Source organism: Hippichthys cyanospilos, chromosome 6 (genome assembly GCF_059441005.1).
Source record: "Hippichthys cyanospilos isolate Australia breed blue-spotted pipefish chromosome 6, RoL_Hcya_1.0, whole genome shotgun sequence".
Taxonomy (NCBI): Eukaryota; Metazoa; Chordata; class Actinopteri; order Syngnathiformes; family Syngnathidae; genus Hippichthys; species Hippichthys cyanospilos.
Genome location: NC_142374.1, coordinates 6564705 through 6585223, shown reverse-complemented (window position 1 = coordinate 6585223; position 20519 = coordinate 6564705). Strand labels below are relative to the sequence as shown.

The window sequence follows — 20519 nt, the reverse complement described above, 5'->3', positions numbered from 1 at the left end:
TTGAACGTGTCTCTCCATTTCCGCATCTGTCTCGAAGGTGACAACAGACCTCAGGCAAAAATGCACCGATTCGCACACGGGAACGTCGGCTTCAGCTCCACTAGCTGCGGGGATCATTGCTCTGGCACTGGAGGCTAAGTGAGTTGAATCACTCTTCCTTTGCAAGCATGCAGCCAGCTCTACGGCCGGTCTGATGTTGCTTAATCTTATTTAGTATGCGGCACCGCAGGCTCCGAAGTAAATGTGAATATTCCTGTGCACGCGGAGTTGGCCGAAATCCCAGCTCACTTCTCCCACCGGCGGACGGATCTTTTTGTAATCTCTTAATTAGCCAGACAAATTAGTGACTTTATCCCACACAGACATCTGAACACCTTACAGCTGATAGTGACATCTTAAATGAGAGATTACCTTCCGTTATTTCTCATGCAGGTTTCCAAATTACTGTCGGCGATTCCAACGTGTTCCATCATGGGTTTGTCCTTTGTCATGGCTTGTGCTTGTTGAGTTTCCTTATCTACATATTGTGTGTAATTCAAATATTAGCAATTACCTGGCAGGATTTGCTGCTGAAATCCTAAAAAAAAAAAAGCTCCCAGGGCAGTTTTGCTGAAGTGCATCAATGGCAGTATGGAGAAAATAAAATAGTGTTTTGAATTGGTGCTACACAGAGCACAGGGATTCAAACTGTGCGGTTATGGCCAAAATAATAATTCCAATTAATTTTGGTCAATATTGAAATCACGATTTTTTTTATCACAATTATTCATCATGTTTGGTCAAACATGTCTATTTATTGCCCATTTTGTAAACAAGCAGCATAAAAAACAAGGCTTCAACGTTTGATGCTACAAATAATAATAAGAAACTAAGCAGCATATAAACAAGGCTTGAAAGCTTGATACTTACAAATAATATTAAGAAACTAAAATCAATAAGATAAATAATAATTAAAACAAATTCACCCAAGACACGCCAAAAACACACAGGGCAACAAAACTAACTGACTTGCTGATTGCAAACCAATGAAACAAAACTGAAGTCTACTTAGAACCAAGCACATGATTTACTTTTAAGCAAATTCTAATCAATTAGTAGTCAATTAGTAGTCAATTAGTAGTCAAACCGAATTTTTTCCAGTTGTTTGCCAATCGGATTTTTCAAAATGGGTCTCAAATGACAGCTATTGATAGGAATCAGATGAGAAACTCAACGCCATTTCACACTGGTAAATAATATATTAGGGTGAGAAAAGCAGAGGCTTTCGTCATGCAAACATGTGGGAAACATTGACCCCTGGTGCTAGGATGACCAAGTGCTTGACTTGACATGTATGGTACCCTGCTTTTTAAATGTTAATATCGCCGAGGATCAGTTTGATCGCGATTAAAATTTGATCAATTGCGCAGCCCTAATTCAAACATTAAATATTTTTTGCCCAATTCACAATGGGCAACACTGTTCGTTCAAGTTGTACGTTCTAACTGTAAGAGAGCTCTCAGAGAAATCTGAGATTCAACAATTTATCTTCTTGAGTACGAAACAAATTCAGCCATTTTCAGGAATAAAAGGTTCACCTTTTGTCTATAATTGATTGGCTATTTAAATGATTGTAATCACACGTTCATGTACAATTAGTATTTTTAAAACCACGTTTTCCCACTTGCTGTTGACTAAAAATAGTTTCATGTGCCAATCACCGCTCCTCTGTTTTCTGGGTTTGGTCCTTTCAAATTGACAGAAAGAGGCAAAATGTGTTACACTTATTAATTGTACATGAAGAGAATGTAGTTATAGACAAAATATGTTTCTGCTGCTTAATATGGCAAGATAAGTTTAGTATCCCCGTCTAAGCAATAAATGGTGTGCTATCAAAAGGCGTTGGCTGAAGTGTGTTTTTATTTTGAGTTTTCTTCCACAGAAGTCAGTTTTTGTTCTCAAGGCAGACCAATACTCATGTCAGCATTAAAACCATAACTGACCTTGGGCAAGGTCTCATCAAAGATCATATCCAGCACGTTTCCCTTGTCGTTACTCAGAACTGATCCAAGATGATTGCGCCATGCCTGTAATTTGTATTTGTCATTGCTTTACAAGAAAACATTTGTCTCACTCTGTATCTCCCGACGGGAACTACTCACTGTCATCGGTGACATTGCTCTTGAATATTGTGCTGTAATCACCATAAATGTGTCCTATATGACAGATGGTTTCCTTTCAAAATGGAGTATTTTGGCTTTGTGTTTTTCCATTACTCCATCAATTTGTCTCTACACCACTTGCTGAGGTGACATTGAAATAGTAGTGGGTCTTGTTCATTGAAAACATGGTTTGCCACAATCCTTTTCAACAATCTTTCCGACAGTTATTGGCTTTACAGTAAGTCAGAAACTCTGCTGTTGATTTTCAGTCCTTTTCTTGATTTTTACTTTTGACAGAACATTAAGTAGTTTCTACAGTGTAATGGCTGCCTTTTGTGACCACCTTCCACTTCAGTAAGTCATTATCAAAAAGTCATGACGCGTTCCTCCTTGTTATTGTATCAATGATTTTACTGTGTTCGCTGAACTTTAATGCTGGCGTTTTAGATCAGCGTTAAAACCGTAATGCGGAACAGGATAGTTGTCATTGTTAACCCTCAGGGCCTCGTCTTCACCTTATCTAAAAACATTCTCCCCTTTTGTGGTAAAATGCTGAATCGTATTTCAGCAAGGGTTTCTCACGTTCAACTGCTTTTTTTCTCTTTTGCTATGTGGTCAGCATCCGGCTTCCTCCCATATTCAGCAAAGCCTGACAGCTTATTATACAGTATATGACTAAATTACTCCTCCTACTGTTGTGTGGCATGAAGATGAAGTGGTCTTGTTTCCTTACCTCGGCAGTACGAACCTAACTTGGAGAGACATGCAGCACCTGGTGGTGAGAACCGCCCAACCCAAGCATCTCAGCGCAGGAGACTGGAAGATCAATGGAGTCGGACGTAGAGGTAGGATAATACCGACTCCGCTTGCTTACGTTCTTTAAGCAATTGTATCACATAAATTTTGGACGTGTACGTTCGGGCAGTGTCTACTGCACCGGTTGGGGAGCACACTCACCTATTTTATTAACTTTGGGAAGGTCTGTCATATTCTAACACATTTTGATACATATGCAGTGGACTCCCGTGTTACAACGTCCCTGATTTACGTTATTTTCATGTTAGGGTTGTTGTAGGGATGTGGAATACTGAGTTTTTTTCATCCGCTCTTTATGATATTTTCCCCTTTATGCAACCAAAAACACTGTCATGACCCTAGGGGCTTGGCTGTATTTGTGTTATTTTGCCTCCATCTGCTGGCGTTTTTAGGTAATTGCACTTATTTACTATTGCCGTCTAATTGCTTCCATGCAACGCGGGACTACAATGCTGGTATGCTATTTGTCGGCGTCTCCTCACGGAGCTGCTGGTCTGCTATTGGTCGGCCTCACTTGTTTCATAATGGCGGAACGGCAAAGCTTTGTCCTATTGCGAGTGGTTACAAAACTCGTATTTATAGTGCACTTTACTGCTTAATTCAAAGTGGAAAGGGTTAACCATGGGTGCCAAGATTGCTAGTGATGTTAAAGAGAGAAGTAAGATGATGATTTATATGGAAACGATGCTGGAGATAACCCTTATTAGGGAATATGGGCATAACAAGCGGCACTCAAAGGTAAATAAATCTTTTCTATTTTTTTTTTATTTATGATGTTTTCTAATTGTATACATGTATATTATACATACATAGCACTTACTATACTATTTTGGTACCAATTTTTAATATGTATGTACAATTTTGATGTTTTTACCTGGGGTTCTAAACGCATTAGCTATTTACTGTAACATTTAGATTGCCCGTCATACAAGGAATTCGCCTTACGACCCCAACCGCAGAACGGATCAATGTCGTTACTCGGGGGCCCACTGTATTATGCCACAAGGACACAGAAAGACCATTTCTATTGTTTACAGTTTTGTTTTGTTTTTCCCACCCCCATTTGTGGTAGCAAGTAGCAGCCGCCTTAGGTAAAAGACATTGACTGACAGGAAGAAATGTTAATGCAACAGCTTCCCCAGGGAATGAAAGCAAGTCCCTGTTTGGCAAATTCATCTTGTATGGTCGATTTGAATAAAAATTAGAATGTTGTTCAAACTCTGGTTTTTCATTTTTAAAAATAGAAACTATTCCTCCATCCATTTTCTTTAACCGCGTATTCTCACTAGGGTCGCTGGCATGCTGGTGCCTATCCCAGCCATCTGAAAAACTTTAGAAAAACCTTTTCAAGAGGTAAAAATAATTACTCTATATAAGCTCAGTATATCTGATTCTCATCTTGAAACAGTACAGGTACAGGTTGCATTAATAGTCAAAAAGCTTTTGAAATTATTGATCTTGGCTTCATTTCATCACATCATAAAACCCTGGCATTTGAACAGAGGTGTTTAGAGACTTTTTACTGTCTGTATATTGCTATACATATTTTCATGAATATGATGAGTAATCTCAGCGAGTTTTATCTGTTGAGTCTAGACAAGCAAATCGCTGGACTTGATGGCTTTGTGAATGGCTTTATTACCAACCACAAAAGCCACAGAGTACAGTTGTAAGAGTGTAATACAGTGGTTCTCAAATGGGGGTGTGGGTACCCATGGGCATACTTGAAGGAACTCTGGGGATACTCAAGATTTTAAATAAAACAAACAAACATACAGGAAAATATAAGTTCACAAAACACAAATTTCATATTCAATATACCATAATTATTTTAAACTCCAGATTCTCCCCCATACTAGATTGCATGCAGTCATATGTTCTCAAGTTCTCCCAGATGTTCTCAATGGGATATATTTGGTAACTACATATTTGTTTTGTTTTATTTTTAAAATATCCCAGTAAGTCACCATTATTGTCATGTAATTGTATTGAAAATATTTAAATTAATGTATATACTGGCCATAAAATTACCTGTACTGAGATTTACATTTTTGCCTATATTGCACACCCCTAATCCATGGTCACCTAGTGTAAGTGCAATGCTCTTCATTATTATCAATAAAGCAGTTTGGCTTGATGGACAGGTGTTTAACGCTTGTGTTTCACATATCTGAGTTTGGGGATTTGAATTTGAGCCTTCATCAAGAATGGCTTGGATGGGTTTTCTCCAGGTACACACATCTTCCTCGAACATGTCTTAGTTTGACCCAAATTTGTTCTTTGGTGTGAATTCTTGTGCTTAAGGAGTCGCCAAGGGAGAACCAGGGCTCTTCTAGTGTCAAGATGTCCGCTTTTTGTGTTTGTGTGTGTGTGTGTGCTGCTATTCTCTTTTAAACCCCGCTATCATTGGTGTGTACTTGGAAATGACAATATTCAAAAAAATAAAATGAGTAGAATTCAAAACTGTAGCACATGAGCCCCAGCAACGTTCTGGAAAAGCAATGGCAACAATGTTCTCTATCCACAGTGAGTCACTCATACGGCTATGGGCTCCTGGATGCTGGAGCAATGGTGGCTTTTGCCCAAAACTGGACCAGAGTGGGGCCGCAGCACCAGTGCGTTCACACAATGCTTACAGAACCAAGGTGAATGTTGAACACATCAGTCACCATATTACCCCTCGGGAGAAGCACATTTATTTGTGTAGACATGCACCATTAAGCTGTCTTGTCAAATCGGCAGAGACATCGGGAGCAGGCTGATTTTCAGTAAGAGCGTGGATGCCTGCTGGGGACGGCCTGACTATGTCAGCTCTCTGGAGCACGTTCAGGCTCGTCTGACTCTCCTCCACAACCAGAGAGGCAAGCTGGCTATTCATCTCATCAGTCCGCTGGGCACGCGCTCCACACTCCTATTTCCCAGGTAACAATAAAACGCTCTGCACACTGCTCAGTCCAGCTTTGCTGTCACACTTTTTTAAACGTGAGGTGAAAAATAACCTAGAATGGGTCCTGACAAATGCTTGAAATTTGTGCTTGTTAGATTGCATCGGCAAGTTTGAAGGTTTTTATTCTTTTGCGGTGCTCAGCGTCGTAACTTCTGCATTTTACAATCAGGTTGTTTTTTGGGATGATAAGATAGCAATAAAAAAGTTTGTAGTAATATGTGAAAATAAACTCTAATCCCGTAATGAAGGTTTACGTATTAACATAAAACAGACTTTCTCACTGTCATTACAAAACATGTTTTACAGCATTGTCTAAGAGTACGTAAATGGTTAATGGACTTTCTCCCGTATTGCGCTTTTCTACCTCACGCACTCAAAGCGCTTCAGTTTAATTTGACTTTAAACCAGTATTTTCAGCACGCATAAATAGCTTGGACTTGTGTGTGTACATTTCCACAGCCGGAAATGGGTAAATATTGTGTCAAAGTACCTTAAAAGCAATTTTATGATTCATTTCTTATGATGCATTGTAAGAAAACAAAAAATGACTTGTGACATTTATCTTTTTTACGAAGGTTTTCAGAGTGGTATTCTCTTTCAACAAAATAAAATGTGTTGCGTATTTATGTTTTTGGGGGGATGATGTGTTGCAACAAGAACCGATCATTTGAAAAAAAAAAAAAAGAGTCGAGCTGACTGTAAATATGTAGAAGCCTTCAGCGCAGCAAAATATTGGAGAAATTTAGATACTTTCCATAGGATGTATGTTAATTAAGGTATAAACATGTTTGGTTCATTTGACTCTATTCGTGCAGGCCAAATGACTTCTCCACCGAGGGATTCAATGACTGGGCCTTCATGACCACCCACTCGTGGGATGAGGATCCTCAAGGGGAATGGACTTTGGAAATAGAAAATGTTGCAGCTAATGGCCGTGACTACGGTAACCTAATTGGCCTCCATTATTTTTCACTTGCATCATATCAAACACCCCTCCACAACACCTTTTTTTAAAAACAAAATTTACTACACTGTGGAATGGTGGGGCGGGATATTTGATTGAATTACATTTCTGAATTTCCTGTATAGAGTTTGCGTGTCGCTGCCTGAACATTGAGAAAAACTGTAGAAAGCAATGAGTGGATAAATCAATTCACAAAAGTACTCCAGAACATTGCTATCCTACACGGGTGAATTTTAACACAAGGGGGCAAAAATTATTGCGAAACATAGTGAGTCGAAACATTATCTGCAGTGTGTTCTGAAACACGGCAATAATTGGCTGTCATTGAGAACCCAAAAACAAATTCAAAAGACAAAAATCACTGTCCTGCTAACAGTGAATGTATTTTGGAATTTAAACACAAAACAAGTTAGGTTAATTAACAAGGCTGACTTAGACACGGCGTACCCTATGTTAAAAAAAAAGTGGTCACAGAAATAACCCGAATGTAATACATTTTTTAATTAAAATGAACAATTCAAACTAATCCATCACACTGCAGTCACACTGCTTTTGAATTGTGGCTCAACTACTGTAAACTGTTAAAAACACAAACGCATGTAGAAAAATGATGGTGCCCCTAGAGTAAAATTAGAAATGACTTTTACCCTAAGGACATGTTCAACCAAGGCATTTTGGTGTCTTCAAACCTGTAATTAGTCAGTCAACCTATTCATAAAGTGTCTGCTGTTTCGTGACATGATGTGCACCTCATAAAAACATGGACCATATGAATCAAAGGATATGGTTGTCTCGCCAGATACGAGAGGACATTATAGACAAACATGTTAAAGGTTATAAGACAGTCTCCAAGCAGCTTGATAAATACGGTTGGAAATAATATTCATTCATATTATTAAGCAAGTTCTGTTCAGTCTCACTAGATGTGGTCACAGGTAGCAAGTTGATGACCAATTGAAGAGATGGTTAATGCAACAAAAGAGCCAAGAACAAGGTTAAAACAAATCAACACCAAGGTCAAGGTGCATCAGTGTCAGATCGTACCATCCATGATTTGAGCCAAAGTAAACTCTATGGGAGACGACTGCTGCAGAAAAAAAAATCATAAAAAGGTGAGATTGGAGTTTTCCCAAGCTGCAAAAGCTTCTTGGGCAATATCCTCTGGAAGGACTTGACCAGGTGTCAGCAACCTGCGGCTCCGGAACCACGTGTGGCTCTTTCATCCTAATGTTGCGTCTCTCCATGGTTTGGGAAAATAAATAATGCTTGGTCCAGATCGACTTCTCGGGCGGCGTAACAAATAATGCGTTTGAAGTGCAGTCAATGATGTTTGGGTGAGGGCATAAACATGAAATGCGGCGCAGCCTTCCAGATTAAAAGCAGATATTTGAAAATGAGATAACACAGATAAATAAACAATACAAACTTGAGCGTTTGAAGAATTCTTCAGAATGAATCTCATCTTAATGCCTGTGTTTGTTAACACCTATGGATTCAGGCATTGGTTCGGTCTGCTTGCTTCTTTTAATGAAAATAATGTAGTATAACCTTGGCTAACAAAAGCTGCTGTAAGCAGGCTGCTCTGGCTGCCCACACCCGCCCGCTTCCACCTTCCCACTCGTCGCCCCGTCACCATAATTCTCGTAAGAATGTGTTTTTTGTAACTGGGTCATAATGGCTCTGAATGTTAAAGGTTGCCGACCTAGACAACACCGGTCATTTTTGGCAAGGCACATCTGCTTTGTATTCACAGATGCAAAAATGAAGCATACAAACTAGAAGAGAACACAGTCCCTACTGTGAAACACAAATAGGCCTGTGTTGTGGGGCTGCTTGGTTGTGTCTGGCACAGGGAGTCTTGAATCTATGCACGGTACAATGCAATTTTAAGATTCTCATGGTTTTCTAGAACAGATGTTTTCCCCCATTTTAGAATGCTTAGTCTCAGCTATAGGTGATGGCTCTTGCGACAGGAAAAATAGTCCCACCACACAGCTACAGTAAACCACCCAAGAATGGCTAAAAGCAGAAGATATTTAAAGACGTCATCTAAGGGATAAGAGTACAAAGATATGGTAAGCAACTTCTCTAGGTCAGAAGCTTCTCTACAGACCAAAACGTTTTTTCTCTATTTTACGACCTTTGCTGCCTCATAAGATGAAACGCGTCATATTTTTTCTTGCCACATTGAACATTGTTGTCCTGTTTTCTCCATTTGTTTGTTACTTTTGTTTAGATTGTGTCAGTCTTTCCGCTCATAAGCAACTCATTTCCAGGCTTGCTCAGTTTTCACATGTAGAAATAAAGATCGCGCCTTTCTTTCTGTGTCAGACAGTCGCAATCACAGCGGTGTTATATTGTGCCAACATGTTGTTATCTTGATGACTGGGATATTGTCTGTATAGAAGGGCAGACAGAGGCTTATCATCTACAATGCCGCCTAACCTTTTTGTCTTCGTTTAATTCTGGGAAACTCCATTAAGTAATAAGAAAGGATGGCACCGAGAATAGAAATACAAAGTGTGATTATTTTAGTGTGATTGCCCCGTTTATTTCTGACTAAGAATGCACATGCATGTATAAAGTTGAAAGTCTGCTAATTTTGCCACCTGCCATAAAATGTCACCTTTTTAAAAAGGCTTCTTTTCAAAGGAAATGATACAGGAATACGTCACTGTTTATTTGAAATTCATCTTTTTGACTGCACAGTTGATGCAAACACCTCTCATTATGATGCAGTTAGTATATCATTGCGAACTACGGACCTGAATCTTTTCAAAACATATTCATGCGTCTTTACCAGTGTCAGTCAAACCTGAGCATCGTATACGGCTGTTAGATTAGATCTCATTATGTTTTGCCTCGGCACTGCGGTGCTCCAAGTCTCCCTTCCCTGCCTGTGGATTCTTCAATGTGGCCACTTTATTCGTGAGTCGCGACACATATTTACTTTCTCCCCTGTGTCCTCATAACACGTTTCACAGTGCATTCAAAAATGAGACGGACTGAATGAGAGCCCATCAGCATGCTGCCTTGTTTATTCAGACAGAATTTATTCACACCAGCAATAGTCCACCCCGGCCTGTGAAATGATGCTTTATGTGTGTCAATCGTTTTAAATGAACTCATTTACACACACAACCGTTTGGTACAATTTGATTTTTCTAGCCTGAAACAGCTGAGAGGAGATAGAGTTGTGTTCCGAATAATAGGATAATGGGTGAGTAACGCTCAAAATCCTTATAATAGCTTTTATGTCAGTACACTTAATTCCGTTGGCAACACTGCACTAGTTTCAAGGCATGAATGAAAATGTATCAAATGTGTTATTCCTTTTCAAAAAGTGTCTAAGAGTAGCATTTTTCTTCATCTCAAAAAATGTTTGGATAGAAATAAAGACTTTGCTTTCCTGTGAATTACTTAAAGGACATAGATCAAACCTTTACACTTTTGGCAATGCGTATAAACTTGGCACATTGGCAATTTAATTTCGTTTTCATAATGCGTTTCGTGGTACTGAGATTTCTAACCAGGAAGTAAAATGTCTCATTGGTGGGCCGTGCTTCTCAATGTGTGACTGGCACATATTTTCGCCACAAGCATGTTTTACAGTAATGCACTCTAAAATTAATAAATGAAACAATTGCTTTTTACTTGGCCGACGCGGTGCAAAATCTCTCCTCCTCAAATCCGGAACTAAAATGAAACTAAAAGACAAGGATAAGGTCGCTGTGTCTTTACCATTCTGCCATCATAAGCTTTTCTCAAGACATTTTTACCTGCTCGGGGCAGGCCGGTGTGAGAGCGCAGTATGAACAAGGAATGCATAGAAATGCATCAATGAAAGCAAATAACACTTTGGGTTTATTTAGGATAAGACGTCAACATTTAGCATGGTTGACCTCCAAAAGTTTGACCCCAAAAGCCCCTTTTAACTAATATGTGTAACCAAACACACATTTTGAGATACTGTATTTGCATCTTCTTTTCAGAACAAGACAATGTTATAGAGTAGCAAAACCATCCAGTGAAACCAAAAGTTATTTTTGTCTTCTAGAGTAATGTGATTGAACCTTCCTAGGCTGGAACACCAGTTCCCAGGTGCCAGACATTGTTTGACTCCATGCAACTAAGATGCATTGTCAAGACAAATTTTATTTAAGGGTTTTAAAGAAAAATGTAACCATCTATTGTTATTTGAGCCATAGTGAACTTTGTGAGAGACAGGATTTGCCCAAACCGTATCTTGGCAATCTTACAAAGCTTTTGGGGGACTGTCTTATCGACAGCACTTTGTTCACAGATGCAAAAATGAAGCATACCCAAACAAGAACACAGTCCCAAATGTGAAACACAAAAGACACTCTGTTGTTTCTGATGTATGAACAATTAGGTTTTTACAAAAAAAAAAATGTTAGTTTTCCCAACAGATTTGCATGTATTGAAGGGAAAGTCCACTAAAATGAATTGGATTACTGAATTATATTTCACTTACCATTATTACTTTTAAAAACACATTTTCCACGATCACCTCTGCTCAAGACTCAGTTGTTGGTCCATCCATCTTTTTCAGGAGTGCTGAGTCAATTCACTCTCATTCTGTGGGGGACAGGGTCCAGTGTGGTCAGCCCCTTGTCGTCAGACTTTCCCAGGCCCTCCAACAACAGCTGCAAGACGTTTGATGCTCAGCAGATCTGCATAGGTGAAAAATTTACACATAAGCTATTACTTTTCTTCTGGCACTGCTACGTTTGTGGGCTACAGTACATGCCAGGAAAATGACCATTCTTCACATCTCTAGTCTGCTCTTTAACCTGACTTGGTTCACTTTTTGTGTTATCTGAAAAAGGTGGAAACAAGGCCATCAATTTAGGAAGGTGCACAAAAAAATGTAAAGAGATGAATTTAGGGATTTTAGTTGATCAGGCCCATAGAGACTGAGGAAATTAATTAAAAAACAACCCCAAAAGAGTAGAGTAATGTATGCACATTAAATTTTTAATGGGTCACTACCCTAGTGTTATAAATATAAAGTCATTAATTGAAGGACGTGAAAACACCACTTAAATGCAGGACCAGATTAATGCAGGCAGAATTTCCCAGACGGGAGTGTTTTTAATATAAAAGCCCTGACTGGATAGATGCAGCAAGTTCCTTTGTCTTGGTTTGGGAGGCCTCTGAAAAGGCTGTCTACCGCCTCCTGACCAACCTCTTCCGATTGGGATTTAGCATATTAGAATATTTGAGCACGGCAGTGCCCATGGATAATGATGCTCACTGTTCTGGCTCTTTCCTCACACGAGTTAACGTTTTCCTGGCCAGTTCTCATATCTGGTGTTCTAATGAGTTTGGTCTCACAAGGATTTAGCAAAAAAAGCACCATATCATGTTCAAACTAAACAAAGGTGTCAAAGATCCCGCTCTCGAGGAGGTTTAATCCGGCCCACAAGGTTATTTTGGGAGTCGTGTTTCTGTAGGATCGCTTCTTTATGAAAGAAATACAGTAGAACTGCTAAAAGTCACCTAGTCCCGAGCTGCTGTTAACTGCAGTGGTCCGGATAGCAACTAACTCTGAGTCTTCCACTGCAGTCTTGACCGAACGACGACGAACATCACAGTACACAAAAATCCTTACTTTGGCAAGCAATGCCCAGATGAGCCCTGCAACTTACGAGCAGAAATGAGCAGTTGACACACTTGAGCAAAATATCTTGCTAATCACTTAAGTGACAGAATGCGGGGCACTTCGCTAGCATTCGCTTTAGCATTAAGATCTAGCTTTGTCGAGCTGTGCTAATACACAGGTCAAGGAAAAACGAACGCCCCCGGAAAATCCACAATGGACAGGGGTCACCATCTGGGCCATTGATAGACATTCAGCTTTAGTCCGTGTGTGTATCAACAATCAGTCTTATATTTCTTTTTAAATTTGAAAATAAGACAATAAATAAGAAAGAACGCTGAGCTATTTATAGCCTTAGCGCAGTGATTCGAGTTGACATCATGACTTCCTCTGCGTGAGCCTCTATCTTCTTCTGTCATTTATATCAAGGGTCCCAACCATTTTCATCACCATGGACCAGACATCGCTTGAGAGTTATACTGTGGCCTGGGTTTGGTTTTTTTTTTGTTTTTTTGTAGTTCATTTTGAACAATATTTTTACAGTTGACCCCCTTTATTCGCGAGGAATTAGGACCAGGCCGACCTGCATAGTAACAAATATACATATAATTGACACTAAGATATACAGTAAATGTATGTAGTGATTTTATCTATCCGGCCCGGGGATAGATTTTCCCCCATGTTAGCTAACATGAGTCTAGCGTAATAAGAATCTAGCATAATAAGTGTAATTGTAACTAAAAAGTAAAAAATAGAATGAAGACGTTACACACACTTCAGACACTCAGAACAGGAAAAAAAAATACCCCAATTAGCCAAGCACACTCACACCAAATTAAAGGTCCATATTTTTTGGGTTCAGCACATCAGTTCCCTTTGAAGGCATTATGTCTCGCTGTCGGCTTGTTCAGCAGAACACAACAGAACTCACTACCCATTCCATCTCCCATCCCAATTTGTACTCATTTGATTCTAAAATGCTAACTGTAAAATCTTCAACCACAAAGCTCTTCTAAAAAACAGTAAACACTATTTTTTGGAGCTAGATCTTTTGGTGGATTACAGTGTTTCCCAGCTTTCCTTGAGCCAAAAGGCAAACTTTTTTTTTTTTTTTACTGTACCTTAGATGAAGCTTACTGCACAACACCAAAGCAAACATGTCAGTTAGGATGAGATAATTATACATTCTGCCATCATGTGGAAGAACATTTAATCCTTCTGCCTGTCACTGCACATGCTCTTGTCTTCGAGTGGGCATCTTGATGTCACTTATGGCTTACTGAAGCTCCTTGCAATTATCCTCACTTTATTTTTTGGTGTATTTATCATTCAGTAGCTGAATGAAACGCCACCCGCAGATTTAAAAACACTTGAGCAATTATGTGTCTGAAACTCCACAACAAGAAGTGGCTTTTAAGTTTAAAAAAATCACAAGCTGGAGAATTAATGATTTAAGCCAAGACTGAAAGGAAAATGTGAAATTACACATGATGAGCTCCCATAACACACAGTAATTACTGACATCAACTATCCAAAATTTTTTATGCATAACGATTAATCGCCATCAAGTAATTACAATCATAGTTAAAACATTGATTGGCTGTCATTGTGTTTCGCATAGAACCCGAGAGGCTGCTGTTGTTTGTGAGAGGGCAAATTCAGGAGCATGGGAAAGATGTTAATAATGAAAGAGCCTGTGAGAGTTATCGGTCAATAAATTGTAAACTTAAATAAAAAAATGACGGCATCTTTAATAAAGGTCAACTGATATGCATTAGTTGTAAGGGGTCTGCGTACCATAGAAGCAGCTCAAGTTTAGCCTATTACATAAATGCAAAGCGCCAAGCTGCAACTGCTACCACACCTAACGATAGCAACAATGCTAATATAGCACAGCACCATTTCTTCTGATTGTCCAAAGGTTGCACAGCACTAGTCCCAAATACAGCAGAAAATAAATGGTTACAACCACATCTGTTAACTTTTTGAGTGCCATGGATGAGAATTCTCGTCCTTTAAAATAATAACAATAATAAATGATAAACGTCTCGTCAAATATGATTTTTTATGGAGGGTTGCTGACACCCCTGACTCATGCTAATCTAACATAAAATAATTGAGCACTGTAGTGATAACTGTGACCATTGGATGGTAGTGTTTTCACATTTACAACGCAGATATTACCTACATGCAATTCAAAGTAGGGAATGGAAATCAATCTTTCATATGATACCACTCATATTTACATAGACATAGCACACAATATTCCGTCGGCCTTGAAAGATGAGTGGAAATGTTAAATATATTGGCCCTCTATTGGTTTCCTTTTCTGATAAAGCTTGGCACTGCAAGAGTCAAAAGAGGGAAAATATATGATAGAATCCACTTTTTTGTCGCTGTATATCAATCTTTGGATCGGCCGCAATCACGCGTTGTATGTCAATAAAAAAATTCATGCCGGTTGAAGGTTTTTCTAAGAAATCTTGAGGCTTAAAAAAAAGTTACAAATCTTAACCTCTCATTTTTCAACCTCGACAGTAATAGAATTTTCCTCCTTTGGGGTTACATTTACTGATTCTACACCACAGAAAACGCACAAACAACCCTGTGGTTTACAGTGTCGATCTCACTTGAAGCACCCGACTGAATTACTGCATTTTGTTACTGTTTAATTCTGTCTTTAAATAAAGCGGTTGAGGGAGTAGCTGCGGCTGTTTCTGTCCTATGTTTATCACCTTTTATGGATTGTAACTTGAGCCAGGTAGCGGTCGTAGGCTATGTTCAACAAGCTAACATTTACTTGACTGGAAATGTACAGTTCAGTTAAGATTGTACTTCATAATAACCACGATATAGCAAGGGACCACTGTCAAAAACAATTACAGTAAATCCAAGCGCCTGTTCACCACAAATGACATTGCATTATTTGTTTGCACGAATCCAATTTTTTTTTTTTTTGTCTCGTTCATGCCACAGAATGCAGCCCAGGCTTCTCCCTGTTCCTCCAAGGCTGCGTCAAGTTGTGTCCTCCCGGTTTCACGTCGGGGCCGCAGCTCCTCAATCTCTCCCTGGAGAACTGGGTGGACTTGTCTTCAGTACAAGCCTGCCTGCCCTGTCACCCCACCTGTCTCACCTGTTCTGCCGCGGGGCCCGCGGACTGCCTGTCCTGCCCCCCTCACAGCCGCCTGGTCCTCACTTCCTGCTCGCACCAGAACCAGGTTCAGCGCAAATCTCCTCTTGCTGGCGGCGAGCCCGGAGGAGAGGATCCAGCGGCGGCTGATGATAAAAGCGGAGGAGGCGGCGGGGACCCGCCTGATCCTCGCTCGTCTTCTCAGCTTCCCGCCGCCGTGGCGGTGCTCAGCTGTGCCTTTATCCTGATGGCCTTTGCTGGAGTTTTTCTCATACTGCAGCTGCGCGCAGGTGGAGCTTTTTCTAGCCGCAGGACCAAAGTACCCGAAAGACGCGTGGGCTTCGGTTTCGGCTTGGGCAGAGGACAGAAGAGGAAGGCGCGCATATGCTACAAGGGGATCCCCACCGTGTGGGGGGACGAGGACATGACCGCCTACCAGTCTGAATCAGACAGCGAGGAAGTCGACAGTCGCAGTGAAAGGACAGCTTTCATCAAGACGCAGAGCGTCATCTAGCCGACGCCTGTTGATATGGACCTTCCGGTACCAAGATACAGGGCTCTTCAGTTTATGGCAGAATTCCAGAACCCAAATTTCAAAGTCAGAATACGTCAAAAGTATATCACTAATCTATGCCGATCTTGTAAAAAGGTCAGTATTACATTTTGAAAAACAGTTGTAGGCAAAGTACAAGGTGTTTCAAAGCTTTTCACATCTATCAGAATTTGAAAACCTGAGAAAATACAGTCCTCCCAATTCATAAGTGACTTCCGTACATCCTCCTAAATTCCCCAAACATGCATGTGAGCTCAACTGTTTCATTGTGTTTGAGCTTATTCTAATAAAAACCAAAAACACACCTTTCCTAAATTGGGGAATCTCGATTTTCACCATGTCAGGTGAAAGTATAACATTAAATTAAACTACGGTAAAAGTTAAACTTCAGTCTTACAAACATTTTGCTATGCCGATGTGATAATCAGAGCAATAATTGGATGCGTTGTTACACTATAATATAATGATAGTAAGCATGAAAAATCCCTGTATGAAATAATCAGGTAGGAACGGATCATGCCGCCTTGTGCCACCCTCAACGCGTAGTCCTGCACCACTGCGCTAACTGATTTATTTAAGGCCTTCAAAACATCCTTGGTCAGAAACCCGTAACGGTTTCAGATCCAGGGACCAAAATTGGGGATTTGGCAGGGAGCAAATCCCTGCCTTATTGTCCCACCCAAATGCATCCCATTTTTTTACTTGTGTATTTATTAGCTTTTGTTAATTTATTACTTGTTTATTAATGAAATCATCGTTTTATATAATGGTAAGGCAGTGTCAAACTCAAGGCCCGTGGACCAGATCTGGGCCTTCATGTCATTTTATGCGGTCTGCAAAATCTTGCCGCAATTTTTTCTCGGTCTTAAACCAAGATAATGACGATGGTCAAGGTTCTTGCACCGAACATATTAGGCAAGGCACAAAAAGTCTAGCTGCCAAAGACGTGCCCGGAAATAACAGTGCAGACCATCCAGCATCTGCTCGAGCTTCTTTTTCAAGACAAATATGGTCATGTCAGAGTCTCATCTGTAGATTTAGTTGACATATAATTATAAATGTTGCCACATCATTTCAACAGCCTTCTCGCAATCATTTTGAAGAGTGACATCCAAAATACTTGCCGTGTCGTTTCCCACACAACATACACCGTGTACGCTTCTTCGGTGACACCCTCTCCCAGGACGGGTTCTGTCACTGCCATTTATGCAGAACAGCAACCTGGAACAAAAGCAGAAAAGGGCTGGGGGCTTAACTGTTTGCTGCAAATTAAAGTGCTTTATTATGGAGACATTTCTGCTCATTTTCCAGCCCCAAGCAACGCTGATTCATTCCCAGAACATCTCAGTTAAGGATAGGCCTCCTTCTCAGCAAACATTACATCATTTTTGCTTTTATTACCTTGTATAACAGATGCAATAGGTCTATTGGGGCTACACTAAAAAGTAAATAGTCTTGGTTACCAGAATCCATTCATCCGTTCCATTTCTATTTCGCTTATTCTCTCCGAGGTCACATGTGGACAAGCAGCCAATCACACTCATACTCACACCTTTGGACACCCAAGTTTCCAATGAACCTTAACATACGTACGAGAAAGGACATGCCGAACATGAAAATGCCACACAGTAGCGCCTGAGATGAGATTCAAACCCCAAAAACCAGAACTTTCTGAGTCAGACAGGCTAGCTAACCTCGAGGCTATTTTGGAGCACCTCAAGATTAATGTTCACGTTGACCCAATCAGATAACTCTGATTAAAATCAAATGAAATCTTGTATTTTATACATTTTATATTTTTTTTTCTATTTATCGGTACCTTACAGTGGATAATATTGTGGAGCTCAGTTTCATGCTGGAATAAAATGGCTTTGGTGTTCGCAGAGAGCAGTCTGTTCTTTTCAGTTCACATGCGCACACTTGGCATTGCTAATTGTATTTGCTCTCCAAGCAAGCAGATGGCTGTTAACTTCTCCTGGTCACGTTTCAGCTTTACCACAAAGCACCAGCACTTCTCTCATCTACGGACGGACAGCTGTTCTTAATATTCAGTTATTCAGCTCTCGAATAGTGCATTTTTTAGGTCTTTAGCTATGCAGTTAAACTTTACTTGTAAACTGTTATACTGCACTAGACTCCAAAGCAAGGAGAATACTGCGGCTGGTCAATTTGCTTCCATAAGTTTCATGTATGCGCAAAGGGAAGTTAATCAGCAGCAGCTCTGCCCCGCAGAGTTTGTGGGGAGTAGTAGCTCATTAATAAATCTTCAGAGAGCACTCGCTGCACAAACTATCTCCTCCATTTTACACTACAAATGTAAATGTGCGCCTCGAGCTTCTCATGGATTTATAAAAGCTCGCGTTTGAAATTCTCTCATCTTTATATCCAAGCCTCCATAGAGCACTGATTGGTGTGAATCAATATGCTGTTTATGCTTGGATGTGGAAGATGAAGATTCACAGAATTTGCTACTGCTTCAGTTAGTTTGGGAAAGAAGGAATGTGTGTGTGTGTGTGTGTGTGTTTATTTTTTTAGTATTTTTTTTTTTTGTGAGGTAAAGACAGTTGGTGGCAGCAGCTTGAGATGAAAAATTTAGAGTGGGCGTCTTGGCAAGCGCTTGCCCTCCACCCTGGAACTTCATAAATACTCACAGCCAGGCCTCCAACGGCCCTGTTGGCCCCTGCTTGCTTTTTTTGTTTCACCCTCATAACAGTGTTTCTTTTTTTTTTTTTTAATGCAGTAACAAAAGGTGTTTGCACCAATGGAAAAAGGGTTTGGCCTTTCCTGATTCTAATATCTGTATGTCACATTTAAAGGGAGCATGTGTAATTTTGGGAGATTTAGGGGCATTACGGTAAATACAGCTCTGAACACCTGCTGTGCGTAGCTATAACAGACATGGCGTCATCTGGAGGAGTGCCACCTCCATGTAATATAATTTAATAACTAGACCTACGATTACATTTAAAAGATACTGTTGGTCGTTAGGATCACATTTAAGTTTTTAAAATTTGTAATCATTTAATTTTGAATGAAAAACGGTCAAAATCATACACAGATTGTCATTTTAAATGTCCCGTCATTAAACTCATTTTAATACTTGTCAAGGACACAAGTAAACGTATTGCGGTTTTAAACGAAAAGTATTTCAATTAAGGGGCAGGGGCATCAAACAGACATGGCCCTGTGTGAAAAAGTAATTGCCCCCTGAACTATTAACTAATAACACGACCAAAATCAAGTGTTTTCTATGACTGCAGCCTCTGTGGAGATATTCACGGCCAAGTAGAAGGTTACGCCACAGTCAGTCAGATTCAAGTCTGGACTTAAATTAGGTCACACCAAACGTCCTTTTTACACCATTCAGAAGAAGACTTTTAAGACTCATTCGGGAATCATTTTAAGAATCATTCGAGACAAACTACTGGAACAACGCAAGCTCTGTATAATTGTTTTCTCCTCTCCTTTAAGGAAGCTAAGCATTTTTTCCTATTCTGAAGATATTTGTTTACTGAAGCGGCTTGAACTGGCTGTTGGGGCTGCCTATCGTTCTGGTGAAGCGTGTACGTTGTCACGACGGAACATTTTCCTCTGACTTTCTTGGCCTATTTAAACGGTGTCCCGAACGAACAGCGCAAACCGTAACTGATAAACTTATTAAACTTTTCAAGGTCACGGGCTTGAAAAACGCAATCACAAAGCTGGGAGCCAATGTGGGAGGATATGGAGGAAACTTGTTTTTAAAGAAAGAAAGATGCATACCAAACACTATGTCCTGGTACTCAGGTGAGTAACTCATGAACTTCTGGATGAGTCGTCGCTGTCAAGCTGATCATGCTGTTACATGCTTTCATTTTCAATGCGTGAATTATGACTCTCACAATGGCTTTTGGAGATTTTCTCAGATAGAGATATTTTGGAATGTTGCCCTATTCGGACTGGCTTCAATTGCTTATGCCTCATCTGTTCTTTCATTTCTTGTATCGTGGCGTTTTGGATGTACAGTATATCTTTTGGCTGACTTCGTTTTATCCAACAAGTTCTACTAAAATAAATAAATACTTACTTTTCCTTTTGGATCGTTTATCTTTACGCTTTTTGTTCTTAAACAATGAAGTGTGGAATCAAGGCCAAAAAAAGGTAATTTAGAAACGGTAAGTACTTTTTAATGGCACTCTATTTCCAATATCAAAAGAACGTCCTCTGGCTCAATTTCTCGCTTGTTTTTGTCCTTCCCCTCTGTAAGGGCTTTTAGAGTTAAGCTGACTCAATGCTGCCCCCTGCAGGCGGATCATTCATTAAGAACGTTTATGAGTTTAACTTCATTTTACATAATTAAGCAGTT

General features: G+C 39.9%; 1 protein-coding gene across 2 annotated transcripts in view; it reads left to right on the top strand.

Annotated features, from left to right (window-relative positions):
* furinb (furin (paired basic amino acid cleaving enzyme) b) overlaps nucleotides 1-18057 on the top strand; it is a 103332-nt gene extending 85275 nt beyond the window's left edge. For both annotated transcript variants that reach the window (XM_088416749.1, XM_088416750.1), the window contains exons 10-16: nucleotides 38-138; nucleotides 2883-2986; nucleotides 5485-5602; nucleotides 5700-5879; nucleotides 6720-6847; nucleotides 11442-11570; nucleotides 15468-18057. In XM_088416749.1, the coding sequence (XP_088272875.1) occupies nucleotides 38-138; nucleotides 2883-2986; nucleotides 5485-5602; nucleotides 5700-5879; nucleotides 6720-6847; nucleotides 11442-11570; nucleotides 15468-16135 (1428 nt within the window). In that variant the 3' untranslated portion in view covers nucleotides 16136-18057. The remainder of the gene's footprint in view (nucleotides 1-37; nucleotides 139-2882; nucleotides 2987-5484; nucleotides 5603-5699; nucleotides 5880-6719; nucleotides 6848-11441; nucleotides 11571-15467) is intronic.
* Nucleotides 18058-20519: the final 2462 nt, after the last annotated feature.